General features: G+C 41.3%; 1 protein-coding gene across 4 annotated transcripts in view; it reads left to right on the forward strand.

The window, feature by feature from the left end:
• RALGAPA2 (Ral GTPase activating protein catalytic subunit alpha 2) overlaps window positions 1-26,790 on the forward strand; it is a 456,753-nt gene that overhangs the window by 151,275 nt on the left and 278,688 nt on the right. For all 4 annotated transcript variants that reach the window (XM_040351179.1, XM_040351181.1, XM_040351182.1 and 1 more), the window contains 3 exons: window positions 10,290-10,483; window positions 13,700-13,798; window positions 17,464-17,619. In XM_040351179.1, coding sequence (XP_040207113.1) covers window positions 10,290-10,483; window positions 13,700-13,798; window positions 17,464-17,619 — 449 coding nt within the window. The remainder of the gene's footprint in view (window positions 1-10,289; window positions 10,484-13,699; window positions 13,799-17,463; window positions 17,620-26,790) is intronic.

The following is a 26,790-nucleotide window of genomic DNA, read 5'->3' on the forward strand; positions in this document are numbered from 1 at the left end:
AGGTGGTTGCCCTGCTGCAGTATACATTTGGGGCCAATCGCACACCTCCCCGATCGTATGGCATGATGGATAAGTATCTGACTGTATTTCCCAGCATTGAGGACACCATTGATCCTGACCAAATTTTCAACTCCATTTGCAGAAATGCAGCCCCAAACTTGTGTATCGCTACCCCCGCAAGGGCCGCTGTAATATTCTGTCCCACACCAATGATGTCTCACCCTCATCTGGATCCAAGTAACACCAAAACACAGTTTAAACTTAGCTGGGCTTTATTAGAACTAGCAATAAGCCCTGAATAGAAATAAACTGATTAACAGAATACCAATATTAAATGCAATGATATAATACAACTGCTTTGTAAATAAAAACAGGATTGATGTTCGTTCACTTTAACCGCCAGTGGGAGGCCTTGCCTGAAATGCACTGAACGAGTTGTGAACGAAACTGTACAATACAATAATAATGTTCAACAATTTCCCAAAAGTGATGTTACTGACTATAAGATCCTATATAGGTCTTGTAGGTTCTAGCTAACCACTGGCCAGTGGGAATTCTATTCACACAAACACACCCAGAGTCTGCAACGTAGGGGCCCTTTAAGTCCTGTGTTTAAGTACTCACTTTTGTGAAGTAAAATTTGTAATCCACAGAATGGAAAGGGGTATCTTCGCAAAGTGTCTCAGGGTAACAAAGATTTACAGATGTGGTGATCAACCTTCAGATAGAGCTGTTAGTGGTAAATGGGACCTAGCAGGATTAAGCAAGATTCACTTACACAAGTATGGCAGAAAATCTCTCACCATTAGATGCACTTGATATATCTTCCTTCCTGCAATTGATAGATTGATCGCTGTCTCAGTCAACTGGATGGCGATGGGAGCAACACATGCCACAGAACCTCCAAACAGGATAATGATGATGATTGCTGCAGTACTGAAATTTGTCTCTAGATTTCACTGCGCTGTTAGCACATCTTCAGTAATCAGGCAGAATAACACACTGCAAACTTCCCTCTCAAGTGTTCACCTTTAGGAGAGTCACCGACAGCAACACAGGCTCTGGAAGTGCTCAGGAGACAAGCGCATGGGACCCTTTTTTTCTCTGGCTGACAAAATGCCAGTCTGTCTCCCTCCCTGTGTCCTGCTCTCTCTCCCCCAATCACAGCTTTTCTTGGGCTGCTATCTAATCCTGTACCCAATAGAGACTCTCCTGCTATCAGTTTAGCCAGAAAATGCAATGCAATGTTTCAGAGAGCAATACTCTGCATATATTACAGAGGGAATACTAAGCCATTGCTACACTTGCAAGGAACCCTCACCATGATTCACTGTCCCCTGCCGACACTCATTGTATTGCTCTCCAGCCCTTCGGTGAACAAACTGCCTCCAGCTACAACCAAATATTTCAAATTTTGACTCAACTGTTGCCATTTTTCTGCACATCAGTTCCTAAGATTTCATGCATAATGAGTCACTTGGCCTTGTTCCCTGTTCGGAGGTCTGGCTTTTTGGCCGCAATTCTTTCATGAATGCCTCTTCTGGCCAAACTTCTCCGGACTATAAATGGGTGTACCTGGGTCCCACCGAATTCCGCCAGTTCTGTGCTGATGGCACTACTGGACATATTCCATTGTCAATGGAAATAAAGCATGAAATGTCTTTCTTCTGCTGCATTGTTTCCTTGCCCGACCACTGCATCTATGGACCTCAACATTGCCAGTTTCGTTGAGCTTCTTCAAAAGCGCTTGAACAGCACATCTTGAAAACCCAGTCTGCTTTAAAAATCTTTGCCTGGGATAGACCTTGTTGATGCAGTACAACTACCACGTGTCTTGTTGCTGTGCTCAGTCTTGCCATGGTGAATGACCTGTGTCATGAAACTGTCTTCCACAACCCCACCTTACTAGCAGAGTTTGGCTGTTCTTCACCCATTTTTAAGTCTCCTACACAGCTGTTTCTGTTAAAGAGTAACTTCACTTTTGTTTATAATAAAATATTCCCCTCTACGTGATCTATGTACTTTGCAGGGATTTTTACAAACTTTGTTGCAGATTTTTACATTTTGTTATTCTGACCAAATAGGCGTGAGTGAATCTGTATGGGAGTGGTTTTATAATTTTCATTCAGCTGCTGCACCTGCAGGGCTCTATTGAGGAAATTGACAAGGTCTGCATCACTTTTTAAATGTGATTTCCCTTTGGGAGTATCTTTTGCAGGGGATGCCAAAATCCGACTTATATCTTCGAGCCTTCTTGAAAAATCAGTAAGTCAATCACTCAAGCAAGAATTTATATTTTCAGAGGGTGTTCTGTACACCCTCTGTGTACAGTATGCCCCCAGAAAGCCATACTGCATTGCATTATACAGAAAAATTACAAAGCTGCAGATTGAAAAATTATACACATGACTCTAATTCTACAAAATCCCTGAGTTTACGGAAGTGTACAAGTGTAAGAATGTATCCTGGTTTGAAGCCAAAGGGTAGTCACACCAAATATTAATTATATTTTTCTTCTGTTCACTTACTTTTGTAAATTGATAAAAATAAACCATTTACATATATATTTTTAAAAGCATTCTTCCTTTACAGCACAGTACTGTATCTCATTACTCTGGCTACTCCTACTTAATGCATCAAATAAATGGAGTGTTGTTTTCTATGGGTTACTGCATGTTATTATTACTGTGTATTTATCCACCGAGAGGAAGTCTTGCCAGTGCAGACACAAGCACCAATAAAAAAAGTGATGGAGGTTCCAATTGTTCCATACTGTATCCAAAACTTGGTTAAAACCTGATGTTGCAGATAAAAAATGTTTTCGCATTAGCCTGCAAAACATGCGATCAGCAGATCATGGGTGCAATATTGTGCACCTGCAGACTCCCTTACCTCCTATACACTGAAGAGTAAGAAGCATCAATGAACTAGGAGCGCAATCACCTGAGCCCCCACAGTTCATTGAGAACTACTATCCGTCTGTCGCAGTGGCAGACAAGACTTTTGTAGTTCATTGATTCACAAAACTCTATGAATGAATGTCGTGGCCATGTGGACAGAGTCCCACACAGCCGTGGTTGAATACAGGTGTAACATGTTACTAAAGGTGAACTGAGCCTTTAATTTTCTGCCCTATGGACAAAACAGGAAGTAAGGCAATCTCCCCAAAGTAATTCAAAAGTTCTCTTGTTGACAGAAACACTGTTCCAATTGGAGTTTCCTTCTATTACTGTTGTAATGATAATTCCACTGCAATAATATATAAATTACAAAATTATCATTTGGGTATATACTATATATATAAATTAATGTGTGTTGTACATACAGTACAGACCAAACGTTTGGACACACCTTCTGATTCAAAGAGTTTTCTTTATTTTCATGACTATGAAAATTGTAGATTCACACTGAAGGCATCAAAACTATGAATGAACACATGTGGAATTATACATAACAAAAAAGTGTGAAACAACTGAAAATATATTTCATATTCTAGGTTCTTCAAAGTAGCCACCTTTTGCTTTGATTACTGCTTGGCACACTCTTGGCATTCTCTTGATGAGCTTCAAGAGGTAGTCACCTGGCGCAGCACCCCATCACTCTCCTTCTTGGTCAAATAGCCCTTACACAGCCTGGAGGTGTGTTTGGGGTCATTGTCCTGTTGAAAAATAAATGATGGTCCAACTAAATGCAAACCGGATGGAATAGCATGCCGCTGCAAGATGCTGTGGTAGCCATGCTGGTTCAGTATGCCTTCAATTTTGAATAAATCCCCAACAGTGTCACCAGCAAAGCACCCCCACACCATCACACCTCCTCCTCCATGCTTCACGGTGGGAACCAGGCATGTAGAGTCCATCCGTTCACCTTTTCTGCGTCGCACAAAGACACGGGGGTTGGAACCAAAGATCTCAAGTTTGGACTCATCAGACCAAAGCACAGATTTCCACTGGTCTAATGTCCATTCCTTGTGTTCTTTAGCCCAAACAAGTCTCTTCTGCTTGTTGCCTTTCTTTAGCAGTGGTTTCCTAGCAGATATTTTTCCATGAAGGCCTGATTCACACAGTCTCCTCTTAACAGTTCTAGAGATGTGTCTGCTGCAAAAGGTGGCTACTTTGAAGAACCTAGAATATGAAATATATTTTCAGTTGTTTCACACTTTTTTGTTATGTATAATTCCACATGTGTTAATTCATAGTTTTGATGCCTTCAGTGTGAATCTACAATTTTCATAGTCATGAAAATAAAGAAAACTCTTTGAATGAGAAGGTGTGTCCAAACTTTTGGTCTGTACTGTACCTGCAATTATGTATAAGATCTAATATATGTTCATATGACCATTTAGTTATCTATATACAGTATATTTACAGTGGGTGGTATATGTACGGTGGTTGACTTGATATTCCAATTTCTTCATGAGGCTTTGACTAACGGTTTGTTCTTTTGGTTTTAACATATACAACATACTGTACTTATTTAAACATCGTAGTGCTGTGTCTGTCCTGAGGCTTTAAGCACCTTAAGCCTGGGTTCACACTGCTGCAATATTAGGGATAGCATGTGAATCGGACCCACACTGCAGGTGCCGATCCCATGCGATCTCTGAGCAATGTTAGGTTAGCCATACAGTTGTATGGCTAAACTCGCTTTAGATTCACACAGAAAATAGTGCAGGGACTTGTTTTTTCCCCACACTAGAATCAGATCGCATGGGTGTTCTCACCTATGCGATCCAATTCTTGTGCGAGTTCACAGCTCGCACTGTGATCTGTGAACAAAACTGGGGGTGTCATTAACTTTGTTAATGACACTCGCAGTGGTTCACACAAGGCAGTGTGAATTTTCCTGCAGGAGAGGAGCGATGCGGGAACCGGCGCTGTAATAGCGCTGGTTCCTGCATCGCATCAGTGTGAATCCAGGTTAAAAGTCCCAATTTTTTTTGTGTATATTAATGCTCCTAGTTGCTCATAGCATCGTGACTTGGAGATGAGCAGTACACGTCACTGTCAGTCACATGACCTTCTATAGATAGATCGCAAAAAAGGGCACTGAATAGAACAAAAGGCTTTTTATGGCTGACTTGTTCACCAGTCATTGCTGTGCGCTTTTGTCCTGTGGTTTTTGAAAGGTGTACAGTATAAAGCCTTTGTCCAAAGTCGTAACTTGTCTCCTGACAGAGACCGTCAGCTGCTGGCAGGTGTACACACACACATCCAATCCATAGTCAGTGGCTTAACCCATTCAATGGCATTGTTGATTCAGACACTGTTATCGCTCCTCGCTGTGCCCTTTGCCACCAGGCTTCTTGTATGTCCGTAACTCGGAAGATGAATGCTGGCTTTATTTATCAGCATTGTTGATATTTGCATGGTGTCTCGTGTGTGCGATAGATCAGAGTCGAGTCCTGTAGATACACTTTCCCATTCACCCCACGCAGCTGCAGCTCATTAAAAGGAAAATGTAAGGTAGAGGGGACAGGTGCTAGGAGGCTGCAAGACATCGGCAGTCAGCCCGGATGGACCGGCATTTATTAGTCAATAGGAATCCCATTGTTGTGCTCTTGGCTCTGCTGTATAGCATTTGAGATAGCACTTATCAACGTGCATTCATTCTGACAGCGGCACATGCAGAGCTGGAACTTGCTGCCACTTATAGGAGCATGTACACATTCAGTTGCTGGCTTTGTTTCTCTTTATTGTTGGAGGAGAAGACACCAAACTCCATTATAGCCTGAGAGTATTTGTTAGAATTCTCAGCTTCTGTAAAGATGTTTCCAGAGAGACCTGGCTGTTAAACGCTCGACCGACAAATAAGCATAGGGTCCATTAAATACAGAATGCCTAACAATTACCTTGGGAGCAGCACATGCTCTGTAGAGCTGAATATAAGCAAGCACTTCAGCATTTTTTGACGCCATACACTGTATAACTGATTATGTTAGTTTGGCTTATGCTAATCGGCTGTCTCTAAAAGCTTCAATACTTTTTTTGTCATGAACTGTCTGCAAATGAGCAGGACCCCTTGTCAGCTGTAATTTGGCTTAGGGTCCTTTTTTTTTTATTAAAATTGAAATGTCCTTGCTACTAAACTACAGTTTCTAATGGTAGAACTGTTTAGCGCTCTAAATATAATCTGTTTATAACAACTTTTTCTCAAGCTGGAAAGTGATAATTTGCTTATGAGCTTGCCTCCTGACCTAGATACCCAGAATTGTTTGTCAGTAATCACTGTGTTTAAAATCATTGGGGAACAATAGTGTGTCTTTGGGCTCGTACTCAATTTGCTGCATACAGTTGTGTAATTTTAGACTGATCTGAACGTAGCCGTATTGTATGCTATAGGCCTATGTACACTGCTACATTTTGGTCCCCGGTGTTTACCTACGTAAAGAAAAACAATAAAAATGTGCAGTTATGGTCCTTTGGACCGTATGTTATCCTGTACACATGTAAACTTTGCACTAATGGTTACTTGTATACATAGCCTACACATCCACCGAAGATCTGTGGTTAGTTCTCCAAAATGTTTGCAACAACCGACCTGACAATTTTTTTCAAAAACTGTGTGCAAGTGTGCCTAGAAGAATTGATGTTTTAAAGGCAAATGGGACTTGTACTATATTTTGATTTTGAATTTCTCTTCTGTCTACCTTTTTTTTTTTCTTTTTTTTTTTTTAACGCTATAAGGATAAAAATCTGTTAACACTTCTATTTCTGAAAGCTTTCTTAATTTACAGCATTTCTTCACACCAATCTAAAACTTTTGCACAGTACTGAAGACTAGGATTTCCATTAACATTCTATAATTCAGGATAATCTGATTTGTTACCACTGGGGCACACTGGACATAGATCTCCTTGTGTCCAGACGCAAGTTGAATGTTCCCAGGTTTGTGGCTAGGGCAAGGGATTCCTGGGCTGATGTTGTGGTGGCAGCTCTGTGGACTGGTACACCCTCATTTATGCCATTACTGCTCTGAATCTTCTACCCCAGTTCTTTCGGGGAGTAGAGAGGGGACGGCATTTCATACCTCTGGTGGCCCCGGATTAGCCGAGCTTGATTTGCGGACCTCATTCAATTTGCCAGCAAGCCATGGCGTCTTCTGCCTGGACCTTCTTTCCCAAGATCCTATTTTCTACCCTGCTTTGTAGTTGCTGGCTTTAAAGGTGTGACTGTTAAAGGCCATGTACTAAAAGACAAATGCCCTTTTTCCTGTTGTCATCTCCACAATGATAGGTCAAGCTTTCGCTTTGGCTGTAATCTTCTAGCGCTCTTTGGCTTCACTTTTCTTGGTTTGTAAATTCATCCAGGGAGTTACATGGGTTGTTCCAGCCACACGACCTCTGGTGATGCTCTTAAATTAGTTCCGTCGGCCCTGCAAAAGCCCCAATCCAAGAACATTCATGAAATTCCCCTACTGATTCTCTAGCAAAAGGTCAGCTTTCTGGTGGCCATCACTTCGGCACACAGGGTATCCGAACTGTGCAGCCGTTTCTTGTAAGCAACCATTTTTGGTCCTAAATAGGGATAAGGTGGTACTTCCTTCACTGTCTTTCCTGACAAAGGTTGTGTCACAATTTTACTTGAATGAGGACATTGTCTTGCCTTCTCTGGGTTATAATTCCCTCCATGCCAAGGATGTGGCGCTTCATTATTTGTGGTTTAGGTCATTATGGTTTACCTGAATTCCACTGGCTCTATTCGGAAAATTGATTCCCTGTTCATAATCAGATAGTCACAGAAAGAGACAGCTGTCCTTGTCATTAACCATTTCCAGGTGGACTCATCAGACTGTAGTTCAGGCCTTTGCCATCTCTGGTTGGTAAGGATGAGCTCCAGCGTGTTTGCGTACACGTGAAAAAATTGGGTGAACAAATATCTGCGCTAACTGAAAGGTAAAAAAAAGTGCAAAGCTGCTAGCACAGTTTGTAGATAAGCAAACAAAAACAATATAATCAATAGTGCAGCGCTCAAAAGATAAGATGGAAAATTAATCCAAATAGACAATATATGTGATAAAAGTCCACAAAGTGTATATTCAAATAAACTGTGTATAAATAAAGTCCATATATTATATATGTTCATCAATAAATTGAAGTAGAACCTCCACCGAAGATTCAGTGTGCAAACAGAAAAAAAAAACACCACACCACCGTGCAAACAATCCGCTTCCCAAAAATAATATCGTTATGGGCATGTAATCAAATAACGTGCAGGTCAGTGTCGATCGCACTTCCAACAGAGTGTGCAGGTGAAGACGGTAGTCCACAGGCAGCATCAACGATGGAATGAGATCTCAGATGTTATGGAGGTCCAAAAGCATACATTGCGTTCATCAACAGATATGTGGTCATAAAATGCATAGAGGAAACGGCAATAGTGAAGCCCATAGGTAAAACCAGTAAGAAATTTATCGTATGGTACTTACAAACAGACGGGTAAAAAAGACATCAAAGAATATAAAAACTCCGCGGACCATAGTACACTTGCAGAGCCCGCCAAGAAGTCTGCACGGCGCTGCGCTAATCACAGCCAGGGAGACAATGTCCCGATGCTCAGCTGCAGAGATCGGGAAATGTCTCCCTGGCTGTGATTAGTGCAGCGCCGCGCAGAGTTCCTGGCAGGCTCTGCACGTGTACTATGCGAACACGCTGGAGCTCATCCTTACTGGTCGGTAACATCCATTGCCTTTATTTCTCAGGTTTACAAGGCAGCTACCTGGTGGTCTGTTCACACTTTTACCAAGTTCTACAAAGTCAGCATTGCTTCTTCTGGCATTTTTGCTTCTGGCACTGCTTAGGCTTGTACCATCGAACACGATCTAAATATCCATCCTTGTCCTATAATGAATGTAAGAGAAAATTCGATTTTTGTAAACACCATAAAATTCCTTTCTCTGCATTTGTTGACTCAGGGAGAGGCATCAACTATGCAGCCATCATGTAGTTGCTGGCTGTGAACCTTCCACACATCCCTTTTTCAGGCACAGCACTGGGCGGAGATTGGAGAGTGAGTTGGCAGACACTCTCCTCTTTCTTTTCTTTCACAGGGTAGACAGAATTGTCTAATAGAATGGGGTGGGAGTGGGTTTAGCTTTAGTTAGATTTTGACTGAACTTCCACTTTAAGAACATCAGAGTTCAATCCAGCTGCTGTCTACATTTCTGATATCGCACACTAAATCCATCCCTCAATTCAATTATTTCATCTAAATTGTACTTCAGGTCCTTGCTCAAGCCCTTAAGAAGTGGGGTCATTTACCCCTGCAGCACGTTGGCTCAGCTGTTGTTCTTAACAAATAAACATTTTAAATGAATTTCTAGCAAGATGGAAGCTTGTACTCGGCACTTCTAGCTATATACCCAGACGTTGTATATCTAGAGAGCATTTTGACTGCTGTGACGAGAGAGGCAGCAGTCTAGGTCCAGAACTTGGTACCTACCTTGATAACAAACTAAAGTGAGGAAAACATTTTACTCCTTATTTATTTGAATGAAAGTGATTGTAAAGGCTATTTTTTTTTTTGTTTTTTTAATTCACCAACATATTATACCTTTGTGCAGTTGATTTGCTCAGAGCAGCCCAGGATTCTCCTCTTCTTGGGTGCCTCTTCTGTGCTCCTGACCCCTCCCTCGTATCGCGTGTTCCCCTCAGCCAGCAGCCATCTATGGGGGCTCCCGCGGCAAGTCAGAGCTCTGTGTATCCATTCAGACACAGAGCCCTGACCCGGCCAAACAACCTCTCCCCTGATCAACTGACTGATTTTGATTCACAGCCGCGGAAACCAATGGTGCCACTGATGTCTCAGCCAATCAGGAGGAGTGTTTGGGACAACTCAGACACTCGTGGACATCACTGCAAAGAAAAGGAGCTTAGGTAAGTTATTAGGGGGGTGCTGGGGAGGCTGCTAGAAACAAGTTTTTTTTTTATCTTAATGCATAGATTGCATTAAGATAAAAAACCTTTTGCCTTTAATCTCTACTCGCATTGGTTGAGCATTATCGCACAGCTATCAGACCTAACTGAGACACTGATTGAAGCAGTCATTTTGTTCTCTGCATATTCTGCATTTTACAATCATAACGTAGAGCTTAGATTCCTGAGAACAGTACACTGCTGTTTGCACAGGTGTAATAGAAAACCTGCCCCCTTGTTTTGTATGAGTGTATATAAGTTTTATAGGGATAAACCAGACAAACTGAGAGGTTTATAGCATTCTTGATCTGGGAGTATGTTGTTTACTATCCACTTTTTAAAAAAATAAAAAACTTTTTTCTTATTTTGTTTGCAGACAGCATTGAGTGCCTTGCTGGGGACTGTAGCATCATAGCCGGTGGTAATCTGGCTGGCTGGCATGCGGACTCTGCTGCGGTCCTGTGGAGGAGAATCTTAGGAATACTCGGAGACGTGAACAATATTCAGTCTGTGCAAATTCATGCAAAGGTGTTTGGCTACCTCTATGAGCTGTGGTACAAGTTGGCAAAGGTATGACTTATTTCCCTCTTCTTATACCTTTGATATTAATCTGTATTTCCAATGAATATCTAGAAATAGGGAATGTTTTGCTCATAGCTACCGGTAGTGACAGGTAGTGACACTTGCTTTTGAGCAAGCCATAGAAAAAAAGTTTGATTGGACGGATCTGCTGTCAGCAATCCACCTCCTTTCGTCTCTCACAGTTTTGTGAAATAACCTTGTTTCATCGTATATTTTGTCCAATAACACTTATTACAATGCATAAATACAATAATGGACAGCAACTGCTTCGAATTTTTTTTTTTTTTTTTTTACGGAAATGATCCTTTGTGATTCAAAGTGTTTGTTACCTCAGGATTTCTGATTTCTGATTTGTGTCTTCTGCACTATGTACTTGTATGAGAAAGTCTTCTGTCCTCTTTGTATTGTTTTTTTTGTAAGAAATCCATGATGTTCCAGACGGTCCCTTTTTGTTTTCCCTCTACAAAATTGACCCCACTAAACAGGAGACCACACAGTGGTCAGTAAGCTAGCAAAGCTGGGAACTCGGTGTACTCTCTGCCAATTATCAGACTTGACCTGACACATCCCCCCTGCACAGCCATTCACTGGGAAGCTCAGTGTGCTGTTGCTTTTCCTCCCCCAGCTCTTATGCAGCTGAGAACAGATTATGCAATTGCTTATAAAAAGGGAACATTTTATTTATAATGTTTTTTAAAAAATATCTATACACAAATGTTTTGCCTATCATTTAAGTTTTAAACAAACTGCAAGGTGATCATTTACAATTGCTTTAACCTGTCATGTCTTGGATCATACTACAGCTATAATATGATTGTATTTTTAAAGGGCCTATCACCCGAAACTGATACTTTAACTTTTGATTTTATGGAGTTAAACCACCTGACGGCTTTTTGTGTTTCTTTGGGACTCTGTTGTGTTCTCTGCACTTGAGTTCCTTTGTCAGCACACCTGCTGTGGCGTTATAAGGGGTTCCACTCTCCTTGGGTTTTTAATGTATTTTACTATGGAGAATGAAGCAGCAGGTGCTAGAACAGTTGGACATGAACACCCAAATCTGCCAGGTGAACAGGAGCACAGTCTGGAATGAAAGCCGTGTGATATAGCTGTTGGAGTTTTTAAGACCTAAAAGAAGCTCAGGAAAGCCTTGCTGGTTTTTAGTTACAGCTAAAACATTGCTAAAACATCGCTTTTGGGTGGACTGAAATGTTTTTGTCATCCTCATTGATCACCTGTGATGAAACGGGGTTCACTAAGAGATAAATAAGGTGTGATTTTTTTTTTTTTTTTGCCTCAAAATAGCTGAAAAGTAGTACATTTTCAAAAAAAAAAAATCTGTATTTATGCTCTTTAGTTTAGCGCAGACAGGACCTCCGACTGCAGCAAAAGAAGTTGTCAGTTCACTAAAAAGCATGCATCAATTTTTCTTAATTTAGCTATATTTAACACTTATTTTACTCCTTAGTTTAGCGCAGACAGGACCTCCAGCTGCAGCTTCGAAGTAAAACATTTAACAATGGTATTTCTACAACTGCTAAATATGACCGCTTCCTCTCAGGGCTATTGGTTGCCAGAAAGATGGCACCCGTCAGCATTCTAACAACCAATGACTCAACCCCACTTAGTTCATTCAGCTGTCAGCTGGGTATTCCTGGTTGACAGGTGAGAGTTTAGAAAGGGATGAGGAGTTTAAAAAAAAACAAGACATCATGTGGGTTCCCCTTCAGGTCTAGTATCAACTTAAAAGTGTTGTTCCGTTTTCCTTTAAGGCAGCAGCTACAAAATACTGTAACTGCAGACTTTTAATATAAGGACAATTCCCTGTCCAGGGAACCTGTGATGTGTTGGCATCCCAAGCTGATCTGGCCATCGCTCCAGAATCCTTACTAAGGGAAACAGGAAGTGAAGCCTGCGCATTAGCAAGTTGTGCTGCACTGCATGGGCCCGCTGTGTTCTGGGACCTGTGCGTCTCTCAGAAGGCGGCGGGGGGGGGGGGGGGGGGAGTGGAACGAGAAGGGTCGGAAGTTTGGGAAAAACACTGCACAACGGCAGAATCCCATAAAAAAAAAAAAAAAAGAACAAAGAACGTTCCAAGTTGTATATCCACCATTACTCATGTAATCCAGCCATGCAGGTCCACGACAGCCACGTTGGACAACGGCCGCCAAATGATGAAAAAACGATGCCCACCAACATGCCCTACACGACCCAAATGAAAAATGATCCAACAACTTGCACAAACACACTGGAAGATTGGTTCTCGTGATTGATTAGGGCTGCTTAAATTTAGGCACTCATCTGTATCATCCAAGAACGGACCATACTTAATAAAGCTCTATTAGCCCTTGCTCCTTTTTTGTTCCCAGTATATTTACATCATATCAACCACTTGTAGGCTGAAACATGTAATGGGTGGCGTGGGAGACCTAGAGGGGAGCTGGAACTCCCTTTGTAGACCGATGTTTGATCCTGTCTGATACAGAGCTTGAGCATCCCCACCCTGCCTCTTATGCCCACCCCTTCCTTCACCCTCCCAGACTTCTCCCCTTACCCACCTAATCCCCTCATTCTGTTCACTCATTTCATTTTTCTTTTCCTCAGTTTCTTTGTTTTCTCCACTCTCAACCCACATGCATTTATGATATCCCCTGACTTTTTGTTGCTGGTGGGATTAGATAGGACCTATCTACAGTGCAGACAGAAAGGAGTGCCATCCCGATCAGTGCTTGGAATCTAATAATTATTTTTACCACCTAGGAAATGTTGGCTCTACACAAATTACTGTCAGAGTGCCGATTATAGTTCATGTTACAGTATCTTACTGTTTTTCTGTAATGTCAAAAAGAATCAAAAAACTTTATGGAATAAAAAGTTTGCCACCTACTCCATTATCAGTCTTTTAGGGCTAATTCACACTAGTGCTATGAAAATTGTATAATATTATGGCCAGCCTAAAACACGCTTTCACAAAGTGTACTATAAAACCTCACCTGTGTCTATCAACAGAATCCTCCTGTATAAGACAACTGGACACTTCAAGCATGTAGTATATTAAAACATTTTGCATATCAAACACTAGGTGGCAGCATTAAGCAACGTTTGATGCAGTTTCTGGATGATAAGGTGTCGTTTATTTGTTTATATTATATAACTGCTGTTTTTCTTTTGAACGCAATTTTAGCTTTACATTATTTTCTCTTTCAGATTAGAGACAATCTGTCAATCAGTCTGGACAATCAGTCTTCTCCTCCTCCTCCCATTTTGATCCCACCTCTCAGAATGTTTGCATCTTGGCTATTTAAAGTAAGGGATACTTGTACATGCATAACAATATGTAAATCACACTGTTTGATCTTATTACGTCCAGCACATTTCTGAGAATAAAATGCACTGCATTTGTGTGTATGTATATGTATTGTATATATGTGTATATGTGTGTGTGTGTGTGTGTGTGTGTGTGTGTGTATATGTGTGTATATATATATATGTATATGTGTGTGTGTGTGTGTGTGTGTGTGTGTGTGTGTGTGTGTGTGTATATATATATATATATATATATATATTACTTGTGAGTACTTTAGTGCCTTTTAGACAAAATTAAACCATTTAAATGAACCCCGGAAATTGGCAGAGATACAGAAGAGCGCGTATGTACAAAGTAATCTGGTCAAGGTTGAACAGCATGTCATCAACAAATACTATACATCCTGTGGTACATTATTTGAAAATTTAGTTTTTGGGATTACTAAATTTAGGAGTAGAAATAATTCTAATGTTAATATTGAAATGTAAAGCTCTTATGGTACAGAATATGAACTATTTACCAGGAACAAGCCATTTAGTGGTTGTCTTCAGTTCAGGACTCATACACACAACAATAAGTAGTTTGCTGTACTCCTGATGCTTTACAAGAGGCTGCTAGCTGCCATTGCACTAGAAGTTTTTTTATTTTTTGGAGTGGTATGGTTTCAATATATAAACAAAGTGCATTCACTCAGTGCTGTGCTTTATAGGCAGCCTCATCACTTGAAGGATGAGAAAGCATTCTTCTTCCAAAACTTCTATTTAGAGCATTCCGCTCTTGTATATGAGAGACCAGATTGATACAGAAAATTAAAACCTCTCATTGCTGACCAGAGATGCTCAGTCACTTTTAAATTATGGTCCCATGAGTCAATGTATCGGTTTTTAGGACACCAAGAATGAGTTTGCATTTGTTTTGGGGAGACTCTCTCTCTATATCTATATATATATATAGATAGAGAGAGAGAGAGAGAGAGAGATTCTAGGGAAAACTGCTACATCCACATCATGTTGTTTAAGAGAATATATAGAGTTTGGGAAGCTATCCCTCAAAAAATGTGACTTTTAAGGATGTGCAGCTGACACTGAGGTGAGCACAAAGTTTCATTCAAAACAAGTTTAGTTCATACAAAAATATTAAAATGAACACAAAGAGATATAAATAGCTCATAAAACATAGTGTAGTACTGATATTGATATTTGTTTCCAATGCTGATATGGTTTCATATATGTAGAAGCATCAACACGCTTCACGGAGCGATATCTCCTCTTCTACAGGGAAATGCAAAATCTATCTAATTGTCATTGAATTGAAGAAAAAATCATTACGATCAGAATATGCCATATAATTTACTGTATTCATCTATCATAAGTTTACACAGATTTCATAAAAATATCACATTATTAAAGTGTTCACCAATTTCATCAGCATGTAGCCATATGTACTCCCACAAGCTCAGCACAGACTACCATCCAACCAACTGGTCCCTGGTGGTAATAACCAGAGCCGGGTCTTGAGCACACTGGATCGTATATTAACGGATTTAGGCGAGAATGGTAACCAAACCAAAGTTCTGTGAAGGAGAGGAAATATATATTTTATATACTGTATTTGCCGGCGTATAAAACTACCTTTTACGCTTAAAAAAAAAATGTCCAAAAAGCAGGGGTCGTCTTATACGCCGGGTAGCTTCGGCTACATACAGTATATACCGCTTAACCAATCCCGGTGAGCGGTGTATTCAGATGAATACAGAGCCTGCTTGGATTTGAGTAACCACCTCTGCCAATCCGAGCAGGCTACATACAGTAGCCTACTCGGATTGGCTATGAGAGTCAGAGAGGCATGGGATGATGTTACAGCCTCTTCCAATCCAAGCAGGCTTTGTATTCATTAATATAATACATCGCTTGCCGTGATTGGCTTCAGCTCCAGCAAGAAGGGAGAAGAGTATGGCTCCAGAAGGAAGAAATATGAAGCATTGGAAGCCTCGGAAGGGGGGTCGTCTTATACGGTGAGTACAGGCAAAAAAATCTTAAAAATATTGTAAAATTAGGGGGTCGCCTTATACGCCCGGTCGCCTTATACCCCGGCAAATACAGTATATGTCTCTACCAATGTTCAATTACAAAGACTATCGATATTCCTCTCAGCTAAATATCCTGCATACAGAGCATGAGGGACAGGAACATATAATATGTTTCTCCTAATATAATACCCATACAAACAATCGTATTAGAGGGTGAGAGAAATAGGGCCAGACGGGATGGGGGGGTATGTGACATATATGGGCCCTGCCCGGCCCAGCTGCGTCAGGTGGAATCGGATATTTTGCCCGGCGGCGGCATTTAAAGGCCGTGTGACCTGCCAGCCATGCAGACACACAAAGCTGGTATGCGTCAGAGGCTGAATAAATACTTCCTTCATAAGGTAAATGATGATGTGACAGCCCATCTATGTGAATAGCAGTTGGATGTGAGAATAGCTTAACTTTGATCAGCGTTACCTATACACTGTGATGAGGGCCAGATGTGATTTTTGGGCTGTGTGGGAGTTGATTTAGAGGGCATTACTTTTGACCCAGTGGATTCAGTGATCACCTATGTGAATGCTATATAGACTTAGAGGATGTCTTTTTATTGATTAACTGATCAAAAAATGTATTGTGGAACCACAAACATAACCTCGTTTGAGTGTATGGGGTCTGGAAGGCAGATATTATGTGGAACCCAAGAAGGCTTAATATTGGATGCTATATCCAAGTTAAATTGGTTGCAAACCCTCACATATAGCCAGTGAAATGACTGGCCTTGGATGATACACAGAGATGAAGCAAATCCTCCTACATAAGTTGTACCTGTTTATCTACAGCAGTCTTTTCCCTTATATCCATTCAAAGTGCAGGATTTATACAGGATCTCTCAGCTCTGAAAAGCAGGTGGTGGAGAGCTGAAATTACACTTGGTGAAGAGAGCTCTGAAATCTGATTGGAGAGAAGGGATACACCGCCCTTTACACAGCACACAAGAACAGAGCAGAGGCTGTCAATCTGCTGGAGTTCCCTCCCCTGTCACCATTTTTCTTTTGGTGTCAGGAAAACTTGTCAAAAGTGACTCAGCTTATAGTAGAGAAATGAAACAGTGGACAGAAATGACACAGTGCTCTTAAGTGAGACAAGTACACAGAGTACATAGAGGGGTGTGCTTTGTTCACATTTCATGTCTGAGGTTTACAGCCCCTTTAAGGTTCTAAAGTTTGAGGACCCCCCCCTTCAGGCTATAATAGACATATGTTGAGGTGTATCTTCAGCTAGAACTTGTTTTTATGCTAAAGCGTGTAATATTTAGAGCCCTGTGAGGTTTTTTTTGCCCCCTAGGGAGATTCGTCTTTAACTGTTGACCTGAAGACATGAGAGAAAATTAGTAAAAATCAAATACCCTCTTAGTTACCAGAATTGGTGCCCTCATTGAAAGATTTCCCATCAATTTGTGTTTTTTTTTTTTTTTTCTCCTATCGTCACTGGACAAATAGAGTGTCCACACTCTATCAAGAACTAAACTGCATGAAAAAAAAAAAAAGATACATTTTAGTTTTCATTATTTTACATGTCTGGCATGCTCTGTCATTTCTGTTTCACATTTAACAATGTGTAATTCGTTTTCAGGCTACCACCCTGCCAAGTGAATACAAGGAGGGCAAACTACATGCTTACAAGCTGATCTGTGGTATGATGACAAGACGGCAAGATGTTCTACCAAACTCCGATGTCTTGGTTCAGTTTTACCTAGTTTTACACAATGGCCTCAATCATGAAGATCAAGTAAGTCATTGTCGCTTGTACCACGTTTTATAGCATTATGTTTACATTGTACACATACAATTTATTGGAAGTCACTCTCTAGGTAGCGTATGTTGAAAGACCCATGAGTGCCCCTTTTTGTCTTCAGTCTTTCTCTGTTTGTGACCCTACAGCAGTGGTTCTTCTCACTTTTCTGTGCCTGTGACAGCAGGACAAGAAATGAGAGCAACCCTTCCTTGTTTTTACTGAGAAAATTTGTTTTTTGTTGCCGGCTGTGTCCCCACTGGAAAAAAAAATTCCCATCACATTCTGTTCCAGCAGTAAGTGAGAGGAAATATCCCTGATTGGGAGGCAGTTCACAATAAGCACACGACAGAGATTCTTTCAATTACCCTCTCTTCCTGATGAAGATGCCGCAAGAGGTTTTTGGATAACCAGTATGATGTTTCCCCCTATCTACCCTTGTTACATGTTCTTTCTACTTAGAGATTTTATAAATGTTTTTATAGGAATTACTAAATCTATTAATACGTTTTTGTGCTTTTAAATAATACATGTGTTCACTTTTTATATTTTAATATAAATAAACATTTATATGTAATAATGGTATGCCAAACTGAAAGGCTGGAAAATAAAGTTTTAATGTATATGTATAAATGATTTGCTCATCAACTGTCGATAAAGATGGTTGTAGACAAGCCTCTTGGCCCCAGCAAAACTATTTCCCATTTGTATATGAAACAAAGAATACTCCAACATCATGTTCCAATATAATGGAACAAGGAAGACCAAAAAACAAAATCAACCCTATATTTTCTGTGTGAAATTAACCTTTAAAAGAAAAAAAGAATTTGGGTCTGGAAATCTGGACAGTGGCTTAAAGGATAAACTGTTGAAATTGCAACATATCTTTATAGCAAAATGCTCATTTAACACTGCCAATCCTGATCTTACCGACCGCTGTTTTTCGAGGTTGTGGCAATCACTGGGACATTTTACACACATAGTGGACTTTCCCTCCATTGATAAAGTTTTGGCCCCGAGTCTTCGGCCTGCTATACACCCTGCTAAATTGGCCCTGCTGCACTGCCCCGTCTGGGCCTCTATGCTCGTCATCAAACTGGCAGCATACCTATTTTTGTCTGCCAAGACAATTGCCCATGCCTGGAGGAAGCCTATAGTTCCCTTTTAGGGTGTTAGCATATGACAGCGCTCATGCTCAATGTACAATGTCAAGGACTCTTATGCCAATTTTTTTTAAGATTTGGCATCCTTGGCTCCAATACGCCTTTCCCTCACTTCCTCCAGCTAGCACTGGACGCCTATTACTGACCCGCCTGACTATCCCGAGTTCATATACCTCACATGCCATCCTCTCCTTCCTTTCTTCCGGTGACTTACCCCCGATTTCCCCTTTACTTTTCCTTACATTTTATCATCTTTTCCTTCCTCTCTTTTTAGGGGCTCATACCTCTCGCTCTCTTTTTTTGGTGTGGTAACAGTGCACTCTCTGAGTGCGTATTTAAATTGCATTAGTAGCAGGGACTTAACCAGTTCAGGTTTAACATTGATATTTCTACAGACTTTCCCGAACCCCCATCTTAACTTTCTAGACTTGGCGCATAGCCATGGTCACTGTTTTTTTTTTTGTTTAGTGGTTTGTAGATGAAGTTTTCCCTGAGTTGGGTTGCCACTCTGAGCCCCTGCGTGGGCAGTTTGGGGTGCAGTGAAAGTTATACTGCCGCTGTAAGTCACCTATTCAAATGTAATGCACACTATTGTAGCACTGAGCTGCAGGATTGATCTAGTTAAAAATGGGTATTCAGGAGGCTTCTGAAAAGGGATCCACCACCTTTTTAGAGGGGCAGCAAACACCACTGCACCTGTAAACAAGGCCTAGAGATTTTTTTATTTAAAGGAGCAGTTGTTTTTAACATTTAAATTATTGTCTGTCAGTAGTTTAGCTGAAATAATTTGGTTTTAAAGATAAAAAGGCAACTAGGCGTCCACTTGATAGACATTTCAGATTGGCAGATAAATGGCCAAGGATAGGTCATTTTCCCAGGGCATAATAACCTATTGGAAATCTCCATGCTAGTCAGTTAAGTCACGCAGTGTAAAATCTCATGAGTCTTGCTTACTCATCTGAAGACTTTTATGAAAAAAGGCTTTTTTTTTTTTTTTTTTAAAGAGGTCAACATAACCCGTCCCTGCAGTAATGTCAGCCTTCGCCATTTAGAATGCAGAGGATAAGGGATGTCGGCTCTCTTACCTAATGTCACTTCCTGCCAAACACTGTGCCCATAGAAGTGCTTTGCTCCAGTTTTCTACCTCACACCTAACTCTTGAAAACGTTACCACCTTTAGTGTTAGGAACCTTTTTAGTCTTCACAGACAAGAGTATGAATGTTAAAGGAAGCTTAGAGGAACAGCAAAACTCTCAACTTTAGTGTCTACGGCATAAAATCTTCATGTTACAAACTTTATTTTGCATTCTTGCCTTCCCCTGTTCTGAATATAGTACAAGCACAAGGTTTCATCTAGATTGTTGTCATTTTTGGACCCACAGGTAAATACGGAGATTCTACTGAGAGGAGGAGATGGTCATTAAAGGGTTGATTTAATGAAACTGGAGAGTGCAAAATCTAATGCAGCTTTGCACAGAAACCAGTTGGCTTCCAGCTTTTTGGTAAAGCTTAATTAAACAAGCTGAAGTTAGAAGCTGATTGGCTACCAATCAGCTTCACCAGATTTTTCACTCTCCAGTTTTAGTAAATCAACCCCTAAGGGTCTATTTATTGACACTCCCTGCAGTAAAGCACATGCAATTTTACTGCATCAAAGTGCATTAAAAGTAGAAATCCTATTCTTTCCTATGTGAATGGTTTTATGTACTGCAGCTTATCAAGTTTTGAAAGGGAAACTATAAGGATCTGTTCATATCTAAGCATGTTGGTTATCATGTGCACTGCAATGTGTGCATGTAGATTTGAATTCACTCAAACTCTGCCATTCTGAATTTAAAATGTCTTACATGTTTAATCATCCTTCTGTGCTCTTAAGCTGTCAGAACATATCTGTTATCCCAAATGTCAGTACTGCTGAAAGTGTATTCATTAGATGCATGTACTGCGTTTCCTAACTGCATTCTCTATCATGTAATATTCAGTAAAGGAGAGCATTTATACTGCTTGCTTTAATTTTAGTATTTGAATAATCTATAGATCGTAGTTAAGAGTTTAGGGATCAGCAATAGGGAGTTTTTATATTTCTCTTCTTTCTCATGCATTAAGGGAAATCGGAATTCAGATACATCTGGATCATACTGCAACTTACAAAAGGTTTGGACACTGGGAAACAGAAAAATTGTTAGCCAGCCCCCATATAACACCTCATTTACCTAACGTGACTCACAAATGCTCTAAGAGGTTGCATGACTTTTCTCAGCTCTGCTGAACTATCTTTTTTTTTTTTTTGCTAGAATTTTTTTTGTCGGTTTTCCTCTGTGACTTCAGTTAAGATTCATCACTTTATCAGTTCTTGTGCTGGTCTCTATATAGCGGCTATCCTCAGCAATAGCTTTGTAGTCCATACCCACACTCCTACTCCAATGGACTGGATGTGCAGGGCTAGCCTAGAATGTGACCTTTAGGCACTGGGCCCTTCCTTGTGAGGCTTTCCTGACCTGAGTGTACTGTGTTGGTCATGGAGTGCTTTCCAGGTCCATAGCCATCACACAGCACCAGGCGTGACCATGTCTGTAAAGACTTGCTTTGTGAGTTAGCCATGCCCATTCGGGCTAAAGCACCGAGAGCTGGCTCACTGTTTACAGCACAGGGAACCTTTTTAAATGACACTGGTTTTACCTATGCAAGGATTAAGGTTAAGTGACCAAACACTGATGTCATCCACTGGGTGGAGCAACATGTGCTTTGTGCTTTTTTTCAGCTTGGCTGACATGCTTTCCCTATACTTACAATGCACCATGTGGATCTCCAGTAAATGAGAGCCCCCCACAGTCTATCACTGCTTTTGAAGCACCTCAGTCTCCTGCCATTACCTCAGAGGGTTGTTTCAGATAATATTGATGCAGTAGTACTACCCTGCATCTAGAGGATCAGCCTGATGTTTCAGGCCTTTAGCGCTCCTAAAGCAGACCTGCAGGTCCTGCAGATTCTTCTTGTTCCTGCAGATTCTTCTTGTTCCTGCAGATTCTTCTTGTTCCTGCAGATTCTTCTTGTTCCTGCAGATTCTTCTTGTTCCTGCAGATTCTTCTTGTTCCTGCAGATTCCTCTTGTTCCTGCAGATTCCTCCATCAGGTCTCTGAGACATTTTTTGGTGTTTAAAGTAAATGTCATTGGATTGGGGGTATAAGGTTTGGGTATTCACATGTAGACATGCTGTTTTTTTTCCCTTGTAAACCTTTGTTGTATCCAAGGTTCCCTCTGGTGACCTCCTTTCCTATGAGCTTGCCCTAGGGTTTTTTTTTTCTTTTAATCGCATCACGTTGCTGGCCTGTTTTTTCCTTATCAAGTAGTTATGTTTTGCCACCTGTTCATGGTTCACGGCCTCTTTCAGGTTCAAACGCTGTTCTCTTTTTGGTAAAGTAATTCCCCTTTGGCAGTGATCTACTCTATCCTGAACATCAGGCTGATCCTCTGTAGCTTAGTTATTGGCAGCTTCTCCTGTCTTGTAGGAGGCTTCACCGTGTCTGGTTCAGTTTGTAGTTGTCCACCCCTCATTTGGACTGCTTTTGAACATCTGTGTCCCTTAGTGGTCTGGAAAACAAGTAAGATTTTTGTACTTGCCATACAATCTTCTTATTGGGGCCCATCAAGGGACAGAAGTCCCATCCGTTTGTGTTTTTGCTATGGCTCTTGATACCGATTTTCCAAAAAACTGAGGCATGCTGGGTAGGGGAGGGTTATACAGGGGCTGGCTTGCAATTTTTCTGTTTTGCCATTGACCAAACCTCCTGTATTTAGAAATATAACCCAATTGCATCTGAATTGCAGTAGTACAAATAATGTATTTTTTACAAACTAATTATCGGTGCTGCTGTGTGTGGCATCTGACTTGTCCTTAAAGGGGTTTTCCACCCATTTTGTAAGTTTATTAAAAGTCAGCAGCTACAAAAAGTGTAGCTGCTGGCTTTTAATAAACCAACACTTACCTGCTCCACGGCCCCAGCGACGCGCCGGACGGGGCTCTGCTCCTCGCCCCCCCTCGCCGGCCGGCGTCTTCATGCTCAGTGTGGGCACCCGGCCGTGACAGCTTTCGGCTTCACGGCCGGGCACCCACTGCGCATGCACGGGCGGCACTGCGCATGCGCGAGTGGCGCGGCCCCGCGAGGCGCCGTCTGATTGGACCTGTCACGTGTCCTGGGCGATCGCCTACAGCAGCCCCTTCCTGTAGGTGATTAAGCTTAATCGATTAGGCGATTAGGCTTAATCGTCTACCCGGAAGGAGGAAGTGGGACAGGAAGTCCCACTCCTCCTGAAGCCCCCACTCCCCCCCAAAAAAAATTACATGCCAAATGTGGCATGTAAGGGGGAGAGGAGTGGGTTAAGAGGAAGTTCCAAATTTGGGTGGAACTCCTCTTTAACCACTTAAGACCCGGGCCAAAATGCAGGTAAAAGACCAGGCCCCTTTTTGCGATTCGGCACTGCGTCGCTTTAACTGACAATTGCGCGGTCGTGCGACGTGGCTCCCAAATAAAATCGGCGTTCTTTTTTTTCCCCACAAATAGAACTTTCTTTTGGTGGTATTTGATCACCTCTGCGGTTTTTATTTTTTAGCATTTACAAAATAGGGGATAGTTTTTTATTGCATTTTTATTATTTTCTATTTTTTTTACTACTAATGGCGGCGATCAGCGATTTTTTTTTTCATGACTGCGACATTATGGCGGACACTTCGGACAATTTTGACACATTTTTGGGACCATTGTCTTTTTTACAGCAAAAAATGCATTTAAAATGCATGGTTTATTGTGAAAATGACAGTTGCAGTTTGGGAGTTAACCACAAGGGGGTGCTGAAGGGGTTATGTGTTCCCTGAAGTGTGTTTACAACTGTAGGGAGGTGTGGCTGTAGGTCTGACGTCATTGGATGTGCGTCCCTATATTAGGGAACACACAATCGATGACAGCGCCACAGTGAAGAATGGGGAAGCCGTGTTTACACGCGGCTCTCCCCGTTCTTTAGCTCCGGGGACCGATCGCGGGACTGTAGCGGTGATCGGTTCCGCGAGTCCCGCGGCCGAGGTCACGAAACTTCGGACCGGGTTGCGGGTGTGCGCCGCGACCCATCGCTGGGCTTTATACAATCACGTACAGGTACGTGATTGTGCCCAGCGGTGCCATTCTGCCGACGTATATTGTCGTTAGGCGGTCCTTAAGTGGTTAAGACATGTTGGGTATCTGGGAAGCAATGGATGTGAGCTTTAGAAGTGCTGATGTGTGTTAAGTCATTTGGCTTGTTGGCTTTTTTTTTTTTTTTACATGTGAGAAGTTCTATCTATCAAAAATATATTGTGTATGATAGATAGATAGATAGATAGATAGATAGATAGATAGATAGATAGATGTGTGTACATATGTATATTATATCTGTTTTAGGAGTACTTGTAATTTGTGTGTAGCTCTGCGTATCCAAATGCTTATGATTCACATGGTGCTTTATAGAAACTACATAACGAATACAGCAATCAAAACTGTGTTAAGACGCACCTAAATTACAAAAGCACTAGCAGGCCTTTCACCTGTGTACCTTAGGCTCCATTCACACCTGGGCGATTTGAATTGCAGGCGATATTGCTACTATTCAGAATCGTGGAAAAAACGCGGGACACATTTGCAATGCTATAATTTCTTAATGGCACCCTAAATGTGGTGCTATCTTGCCACAATTCTATTGACAAAATGCTGCAAAATCGTGCAAAAAAACTTGCAGGATGTGTGTCGCCCAAAAAAGTACCGGAACTTTATTATACAATTCCGGAACACATCATACAATTTTTTGGGGGATTAACCACTTCCCATCCCATCCATAGTCCTATGACATTTGCAGAGGGGATCTCTCATCCCAGGCGGGCGTCATATGACGTCCTCGGCTTCCCGCCCGCACAAAGGGAGGGGCACGCGTGCCGCGTCACCAAGAAGCCTATGCACGTGCTGCGTCACCAAGAAGCTGATGCGCATGCTCAGTGCCCGTGATGTACACCGGGCACCCGCGATCGCTCGTGACAGCAGGAACATCGATCTGTGTGTGTAAACACACAGATCCACATCCTGACAGGGAAGAAAGAGGAGGCAGATTGTGTGTTCCTAGTATATAGGAACACTGATCCGTCTCCTCCCCCAGTCAGTCCCACCCTCCCACAGTTAGAACACACAGTCAGGGAACACAGTTAAGCCCTTGATCGCCCCCTAGTGTTAACTCATTCCCTGCCAGTAACTTTTATACAGTAATCAGTGGCTATTTATAGCACTGATCGCTGTATACATTTCAATGGTTTCAAAAAAGAGTCCGATCTGTCCACCGCGATGTCAGTCACGATAAAAATCGCTGATGGCAACCACTTCTAGTAGAAAAAAATATATAATAATAAATGCCATAAATGAATAACCTATTTCTCTTTTCGTCCATGGTTGGACACAGCTTCCTTAAATCTTGACTTTTGTGTGTGTGTAGTCCTCTCCTGATAGATGGAACATAACCCATTTGTAAGAATTAAGGAGCTAAACTGAGGAAAAAAAATAGTTAAAAAAATAATTGGGATATTATAGCATAAAGTGAAAAATATTGTGTTTATTTTTCAAAATTGTTGCTCTTTTTTTGTTTATAGCACAAAAATTTAAAATCGCAGAGGTGAACAAATACCACAAAAAGAAAGCTCTATTTGTGGGAAAACAAATTATCAAAATGTCATTTGGGTACAGTGTTGAATAAGCATGCAGTTGTCATTGGCCTGAAAGAGCCCTGTATTGAAGTGGTTAATAAAACCAAATAATATGAGCTGAAGACTAAACACTTTCAATTTGTATGTAATGAGGCAGGCCCTTGTACTACAAAGTTGAAGGGAAATCTAAAGGAAATTGAACAAAAAATTGTATTTAGCTTTATGCTAAAAACATTAAGGGAAAACTGTCAACACTGGAGCAGCCGTGCATGGCAACTAATGAGCTTCTTTTGTTCATTTTCGAAGTTTAACTGAACACGAAGATAGAAGCTGATTGGTTGTCTTGCTTCAGATTCGGTCTGCTCCAGTTTTGGTAATTATCCTTCACTGGCTTTCTATTTCAGATTGTTCTGTGAGCACATTTCTGTTCTGTTAAAATAACATAATTGGATATCTGATATCTATTGCATTACTGTCATATTTAATCACTTGAAAACTTGTAGAAACAAAATGGTTATCAGTCCCAAGATGACAATAGGGAGTTCTGAGAGCTACTTATTGACATGATTAAAGTGAGCAAGTTACAGTGCAGATTCTTAATTTGCAAGCCCTACAGAAGTCCCCTATTGTCATAGTTGAAATTTTTTTTTAATGTATTTTCAGTCTGGCTGGTTTACTTTTGTTATTGTAGCAAAGGCTGAACTCAAGTAAATAAGATGCACAAATTTATTTAGTTCTTAACCACTTGCCGCCCGCCAATGACAAATTGACGTCGGCAAAGTGGTTGTAAAATCCTGAGTGGACGTCATATGACGTCCTCAGGATTTTGAGCCGTGTATGGAAGTGGTTAAAGTGGAGCTCCGGGCTCCTTCAGAATTTTTTAAGTCAGCAGCTACACATACTGTAGCTGCTGACTTTTAATATTAGGTCACCTACCTGTCCACAAATCCAGCGGTGTCTTCACCCAAGCTGTTTTTTCAATCGTTTCTTGGGCGCTGCTGCCTCCATCTCGGCTACGGGAAAGCGACAGTGAAGTCTTGCGGTTTCATAGCTGGTTCTCTGCTGCATGTGCACAAATCGCACTACGCATTGTGAATGTCCTGGGGGCAGGGGCAGGAAGAGGGGGGGCCGAACTTCTAGCTGAGTTTGCCGCATTCAGAAGTTCATTGTATAAGTTTGCCGCAACCGGAAATTCATTGAATGAGTTTGCCGCAGCCGGAAGTTCATTGAACGAGTTTGCGGCAGCCGGAAGTTCATTGAATGAGTTTGCGGCAGCCGGAAGTTCATTGA

This window comes from Rana temporaria, chromosome 4 (genome assembly GCF_905171775.1).
Source record: "Rana temporaria chromosome 4, aRanTem1.1, whole genome shotgun sequence".
Lineage (NCBI taxonomy): Eukaryota > Metazoa > Chordata > Amphibia > Anura > Ranidae > Rana > Rana temporaria.